This window comes from Solanum pennellii, chromosome 6 (genome assembly GCF_001406875.1).
Source record: "Solanum pennellii chromosome 6, SPENNV200".
Lineage (NCBI taxonomy): Eukaryota > Viridiplantae > Streptophyta > Magnoliopsida > Solanales > Solanaceae > Solanum > Solanum pennellii.
Window position 1 is genome coordinate 45999731 of NC_028642.1, and position 8187 is coordinate 46007917.

Below are 8187 nucleotides of genomic sequence, written 5' to 3' on the forward strand. Positions count from 1 at the left end.
ATATATATATATATATATATATATATATATATATAAAGCCATATGTAACACACCTTTTATACAAAAAGTTAAAGCTAAGTTAGGAGAAATGGTTACTAGTTACTATCAAAAAATCACCATCTTTTCTACAGAATTTTATAATTGAAAATGCTCAATGATAATTTTACAGATTTTACTTGAATCGATGTGAATAGAAAATAATAATAATATTTTTATATGAAAAAAAATAGTAAGTTTTCATGATCTCAATGAAAATTTATTTAATCTTTTATCAATGAGTTGGTTTGATATAGAAATAAGTGAAAGAATTATATTAATAGTTTATAGCATAAATTTTTCACTCATTTGCAGTGATAAACTTTTTTTTATTTTTAGTAGTTATAGTTTTAAAACAAGTACTCTCTCCGTTTCAATTTATGTAATATTTTTTAAAGTTTGAGATTTAAATTATTTTATCTGTGATTATAAATTTTTCATGCATCTTTTAAATATTTTGAGTTATCAGTTATTGTGTTTTATAATACTTTAAATGTAGTTTATAAATATATAAATTTCATTTTAAAAGATTTGAAGATTTTATTTATAAATACCTATACAAACTTAAACTGTTTGACTCTCAAAAAACGAAAAGTGTCACGATTTTAAATTGTGACAGAGGAGTACTTCACTAAAATGTGTTCTTCCTTTGCTAATTACTGTAATTAGCCCTCCACTAAGTAAAAGAGAAGTTTAAAATAACCTCAAAATTAAAATATCCTAGCTAATGGTCCCAACTTGGAATTATTTTTTATTTTTTTGGGTCCACTCTAAATAATAGTCAAGATTAAACAAACATGAAATTTCAAACTTGCCAACTCCAAAAATTCCTAAAAAAAAAAACTATTAGCTAGAAATACCACTAATTAATCTCAAATTTACATAATAATCAAAATAGACCCCTCAAAATTCTGGTAATTCTGGCAAATCCCCTGTCTTTATGAAAACATTGTACCAAAAGTCCATGTCCTCCTCCATTTTTGAACTAGTAGTAAATATGTCCACATTTTCTTCCCTCACTTGTATTTCTTGATCATGACCAATAATCATATTATTCTCCGTCGATAATTCATCTGTCCAGAAACTCTCATCGATCTTGGGAAAATACTCCGACGATGATGACTCTATTTTTTCTTCCTTTATAATCACCATTTGATTATCATCAACAACTAATGTCACACTTGACATTTCACTAGATGAAATTTGGGGTGAGTTAGGTGCAACCTTAATGTGTTGTTTAGTACTTGTACTATTAGTACTAAAATCAGAATTATTGGAGGATTCAGAAGTTGTAGGACCCTTGTTGGAAATATGATTAGTCTTGGAGTGTCTTTTGGAATTTTGACAAGGCTGATAATTCTTGAGTTTTTTCTTCAAGTTGGTGTGCCAAATGTTTTTTATTTCATTATCTGTTCGTCCCGGTAATCTTGCTGCTATTGCGGACCATCTGCTTATTTCGGGAAAAAAATTTATTAGCAAAGAGGTTAACATATAACGTTGAAACAAGAGGTAAATTACCTATAACAACACATTAAAATTAAAGTCTGGTTCAAAATTCAAAATTTATGAACTTCTGTAACACAAGTTAATATAAAGTCAAAAACGAATTTTGAAATTGAAATTTTTTGGAATCCTATTGTGATCCAAGTTAATCCACAATAACAACTAAGTTTTTTTTTTTCAATCAAATATTTATACACCTATATTAAGTAATTTCTTTTGGAATTCCTGAAAAATCTATAGTCGATATCCTTTGAGTATATAATTATTTTCACCTTCTATGCAGTAGCTTATAAACTATGCCAGAGATTAAATTACATTAGGTAAGTCAGGTAACGATGCAATCAATTCTACGAGAAAATATTGACAAAGAATCAATCTATATCCTTTAGGATATTAGTTATGTGTTGCACTAACTCAACTATACTTATAAATTATATTTAGTGCTTTTTTTTTTAAATACATATACAATAGTTCTAAGCAAAAGCTATTACCTAGGTGAACTTAAACCAATAGCCACCTCTATATTATAGATTTTCTCTTATTAAAATACATTGGTATTGTAACATTTTAAAATAAAATTATCAATTGTATTTAAGTTAAATTATTTGTAGATTGAGAGAAGTGGACAAACATGACATAGTGCAAAAACTTTAATTATAGTGTCACTAAAATCAAAGGAGATATTAGCCATATGCATAGATTTTCTTCATTCAGATGTGTAGATTGGCAAATGACATTAATTATTAGAAATATTTTAATTACCAACTTGTCTAAGAGAATCTTTTCCCCTCTCTATTTTTTTTTTTAATTTATTCATTGGTAGAAACAAAATGACAAATAAAATAAAATAAGTGTTGTTTTGGCATAATATAAATCTTTCCTTTTCAATTCTCAAAAAGTATTATATTTCCTGAATATAAAGACAAAAAACTTTGCAAATAAATAATTCACAAGCTAAGGTATATATTTCCTTTCAAAAATAATAATAAAAGGAAAATGTGTTTTTACTTTAATATATAGTAATTATTATCACCACTCTAGGCACGCATTATTAGATGTGATCAGCACCCCGTAATTAATTAACAATAATAACATATTTAGTAGAATTTTCTATTAATATAATTCAATTAAAAATTTTCAAAATCTGTAATTAACAGTGAATTATTAAACAAAATTGGCAGCTACAAGCCTATTAGAAATTGACTAGTGATAAAATTCTTAACTAATTCTTATTTTTATTTTTTAGTTGCAATTTTAAATTTTATTTTTTAAGAAAAAAACACTGACCTATTGCCAAGATTTTCATGAAGCTTGATTATGGTGTCTTCTTCTTCTTTGGTGAAATTTCCTCTCTTTATATCTGGACGCAAATAATTAGTCCATCGCAATCTGCAACTTTTTCCGCATCTCAATAGTCCTAAATAATAAAAAAAATAGAATTAAAATAAAATTTAATTACACTTCATAATAATCCCCAGTAATTTTCTTTTTCAATAAATAAAAAATGTCCTTTCACAAGTAAAAGGAAAAAGAAAAAAAAAGGAAATAACCAAATAAAAGATGACATGTTTCACGTGTTAAAAATTAACATCTCAAGAAAAGTTCAATCCAAGAGATGAGAATTAATGCTTTAGAAATCGATTAAATCTGATCATAAATTTTAAAGTAGAAAGTTAAAAATTTAAAGTATTTGAACATGTAATTTATTTGGGAAAAAAATATAATTTTGTTAAGTGAAAATTTCCGAAAAATCCAAAACTAGTTTGAACCAGTTTTTGAGAACTTAAAAACATTTAAAGATAAAACAAATATTCATGAATAATTTTAAAATTTATGATCAAATGCTAACTTAAAATTGTCTTTATGACGATTTTGTAGTTCAATTGATCAAATCATGATTTGTACTGTAAAACAAGTTCAGATGATATTAAATATAATCTCTCGTGTTTAATCAGAGATCTCAGATTAAAATTCGAGAAATGATATGAAAGAATATAGATTTGTAAAGCAAAATTACCAGCAAGTTTAGGAAGGGCACGCCAATTGGAATGTCCATTATTTTGAATGTAAGATATGAGAATATTGTCTTCTTGAGGAGTCCATGGACCTTTCTTCAATCCCATTTTCTCACAACAAGGAGCTCTACCCATCTTTTTTTTTTTTTTAATTTGATTTTCTTATTGCTCTTGTCAATTTTTTTGATATTTTTTCTAATATAATTTTGTGTATCACTATACTTTTTTAGCCCCTCCACTCTTTTTTCTTACAAATGAAATGCCAAAAAAGCTCAAGAGCAGCAGAGAGAATGGATGGGGATGGGTATTTATGCTTGTAATTAGCATGTTAAAAAGTCGTTTGGTTTGGCGTGAGATATAAGGTATAATAGTATTTTAAAATAAAATGAGTTTATTTTAGGGATAATGTACAAGTATCCCTCAATCTATATCCGAAATTTTATAAACATATTTATACTATATTAAGGTCCTATTACCCCCTAAACATATTTTATTAATAATTTTTTACTCTTTTCGACCTACGTGGCACTATCTTGTGAGTCCAATGCTGATTGATTTTTTTTCCAGGCTAGTGTCACGTAGGCCGAAAAGGATAGAAAATTACTTGTAAAATAAGTTTAGGGAGGTAATAGGATCTTAATATAGTATAAGTGTGTCTCTGAAATTTCGGGCATAGATTGAAGTGGTACTTGTGCATTTTCCCTTTATTTTACTGAGAGTCTGGTTGAAGGCATTGAAAAATTCTTAGATTATTATCAGAAAAATTATACCATAATGATGATTTAAGTTATCTCATATATCTGATGAAATAACTTATTCTAAGATTATTAATTTCATAATAACTCGTTCGCAATCAAACAGTCCTTAAAGTTAAAATGTGTTATTTAAGTATTATTGTAATGTTTGGGTTGGAAGGAAAAAGTATTTTTAAGCACTTATTTGTTCAGCCAAAATGAATCAATGAATCACAAGTTAGAGATTTTAATTTATGATTTTTTTTTTGACTTATAAATCATACTCCAATTCTAATTTATATGACTTAATTTCTTTTTTAGTCATTTTAAAAAAAAATCTTACATTTTAATATTTAGTAACAATTTAATTTTAAAATGCTAATTTATCTTCAATAAAATGATTTATAGACACACAAATATATATGCGCTATTTAAACTAAAAATCTCAAAAAATTATTCCCTCCGTTTAAAAAAGTATGTCCCTATTTCCTTTTTAGTTTGTTTCAAAAAAAAATATTTCCTTTATTTTTTTGGCAACACCTTAACTTTAACTTTCCACGTGGCATGTTTAAAACCACAAGATTAAAGGGTGTTTTGATACATTTGACATAACTTTAATTTATAATCACAAAATTAAAAAGTCTTCTTTCTTTTCTTAAACTTCATTCCAAGTCAAACTAAATTATTTTTTTTAAAACGGAAGAAGTATTTAATTTTAATTTCATATCAAATTAAATTAACTCACATAAATTAAGACAAACGAGTACTGTCCAAACATGTTCTTAGAAATTTGATACTATTTTAAAAGCAATAAATAAATTTAAGCGACTGGTCCAATGCCAGCATTTGTATTATTTCTAAAACTGAGACCAACTTGGACCTTCTCTCTCTAATAAAAATAAAAATAAAAATAAAACAAAAATAGTGTGAGCATAAAGAAATGGGATATCTCTATTTTAAGGGAGAAAAAAAATTAATATATGCTTACTATAGTGGCAAAATCATCATTGATAATTCAAAAATGTAAAAATGTCATATTTATTATTTTTAGATTACTTTTATCATTATATATGGTTTGTTATGTAAGTATACGTGGTAGACACATAATTATAAAGTGTCATTTCCATAAGTGCATACCAAACAAATAAAATCAATATTAATTATTTAATTAATTTGATTTTCTCAAAGTATTATTTGTTGTGGATTAAACTACTACAAAAATTATAATTTAAGCAATAAAAAAATGAACCATATTGTCTTATGGCTATTGACAAACTTAACAATAAAAAATGCTACTCAAATCTGCATTAAATACATCTGAAAAATTAAATTATGAACAAACTGCAAAAAAAAGTCTGAAAATATTCATAACAAGACAGGAGCATCTCAGGTCTAAAGTTAAATACCAAGCTTTGGGGGTATTAATTGAAAATAATGTAAAATATAAAGATAAATATTTGAACTTATTATTTTATATATATATATATACGATTTAGGAAACAAAATGAAATCTCTTGATCACTTATAATTTAAATAGAAAAAATTAAATCTTTTTAAATTTAAAAATAAAAATATCTTATTTAAATATTTTTTTTAAAAAAACTAGAAAATCATTTTTTCCATTCAGCCTTAATAATCGGTATTTTTATGAAACTTTGAGGAGGGTAAAAGTCCACAACAACAAAAGAATAGATTACAAAGTATTCCTTCCTTTTTATTTTTACTTGTCATTATTTGACTTGAAATACGTACTAAAAATAATTTTTGATTATAAATATTTTATCACATTACTTCTATTAATTGGTGTTTAACATTTATTTTTGAAAAATAATTTAGAAAATAATATTTAATACTAAAAATAAAATGTGAAATAAAATAACTGCTAATAACTAAAAATGAAAATCTATTTTTATAAATAAATGCTAAATAAAAATAAACGAATAGAAAAAAAGTTTACAAACTTTTCATAAAATTTCTTTTTGTGAATTTCAAGAAAATGGATCTATATGACTCCAAGTTGATCACATAATTTTAATATAATAGACCATATAGGACGTGGAGTAATCAGGGTCAATCCATGTGATTTATTCTCTTCTACCTAAGAAGATTAAACCCTTTTAAATTAATACATGCACTAAATAATTAATGCAAGAGATATGTTGTGCATAAATTAATCAGATTTGTTAAATCTTAAAAGTACATTAATTTAACATGATCACTGTGCACAATTTTTTATTTTATTTTATAGTATATATACACATATCTTGTCTTTTATTTACCTTTTCCTTTGGTATCAGAAAACATATAATCTCTTGGTTAAAAAAAATAACAATGAGGTGCCTAGACTTTGAACTGGGAATCTAGGTGAATTTTGAATCCTCTAAATTATTAATTTTATCTTGAATTAATCTTATATAATTAAGAGATTTAATATATACACATATACATTAAAATAGAAAATAATATTTTATAGAGAAAAGTGTCTGATATACCCCTCAACTTTGTCATTTGGAGCTGATATACTCCTCGTTATAAAAGTAGCTCATATATGCTCTTACCGTTATACAAACGGTTCACATATACCTCTGCCGTTTAAAATGGCTCGCATATACCCTTTATTTAACGGAAGTTAAAAAATTAGTTTTAAATTTATATTTGTTACTTCTAATTTTTTTAAAAAAAATTTATTTAGGGGTATATATGATTCTTCTAACAAAGTTCAAGGTATATTTTAATTTTTTTCTTACATAAATTATTTTTTGACTTCTTTTATTATAATTGTTTGAGTTTCTTATTCTTATTTTGTTTTCTTATTTCATTCCTTAATTTAAAGAAAAAAAATAAACTATTTTTTTTGTATGTATTTTAATTTAATTTCGTATTCGAAGAAAAAATTTGGTCATCTACAATAAGTTTTACTAGAATATTAGTGAAACATAAATAAATTTGATTATCAAAATAATAATTATAAATTAGATTAAACAAAAATAAAGTCAAAAAAATATGTTTAACGAGGATTAAATTTACTCATATGGTATTATATCTTTTAGAAAAAAAAATAAAAATTTAGATTAAATTTTTTTTTTCATTTCCGTTAGAGGAAAAGGGTATATGTGAGCCATTTGTTTACAAGTAGGGGTATATATGAGCCACTTTTACAACGAGGGGTATATCAGTTTTAAATGACAAAGTTAATGAATATATCAGATCATTTTCCCTATTTTATATATACAATATAATCTTTTTTTATCAAGGGAATTAGGTAAACACTTTCGTTCCCTCCTAAATATGCCCTTGAGCAATAGGTTACGATTTTCTAAGTGAAATTTTTATAGTTGAATAGCTTTGAAGTTAAAAAAAAAATTGAATGGTTTTTTATGGAAAAAATTACTAATCAGTTGAGTGATAAAAAAAAAATCGACTCTAATTTTGAGTCGGGCTAAAAACATTGCTAGTCAGTTATACATCTAAAATTTGATGATGACTTGATGTGTGAAATAAATACATTAAATTAAATTTGATCAGATTAAAAAACTAAAGTTATTTGAATATATCAAACATGTCAAATCAATAATATATATATTATGAATATCTTACATCTTTACTGTGACAATATATTGCTCTGTTTTAAGAAAATTGTTATTGGCTTTACAATTGATTGTGCATGCTCGTACTTCACCCTCAAAGTATAAAAAGAAATTAATTTGCGCACACGTCTATTTAACAATGATATTGCATTATTTTGCCTCCAACTTTTTACTTGTGTAGAATCTATTAAGTACTATGTGTTCTTAATCAAAAGATTTTAATATCCATTAACTTTAAGACTAAAATTATATATTTAATTAAATGAAGATCAAATGTATTAATTCATTAAGCCATATAACATAAAATTTTAA

At 24.8% G+C, this 8187-nt stretch overlaps 1 protein-coding gene across 1 annotated transcript; it reads right to left on the minus strand.

Annotated features, from left to right (window-relative positions):
• Nucleotides 1-663: 663 nt before the first annotated feature.
• LOC107021732 (transcription factor MYB4-like) lies at nt 664-3843 on the minus strand. Its single transcript, XM_015222438.2, has 3 exons — nt 3557-3843; nt 2827-2956; nt 664-1483 (listed from the first exon to the last, which is right to left on the minus strand). The coding sequence occupies exons 1-3, from the start codon at nt 3687-3689 to the stop codon at nt 940-942; spliced, it is 807 nt and encodes a 268-aa protein (XP_015077924.1). The 5' UTR covers nt 3690-3843; the 3' UTR covers nt 664-939.
• Nucleotides 3844-8187: the final 4344 nt, after the last annotated feature.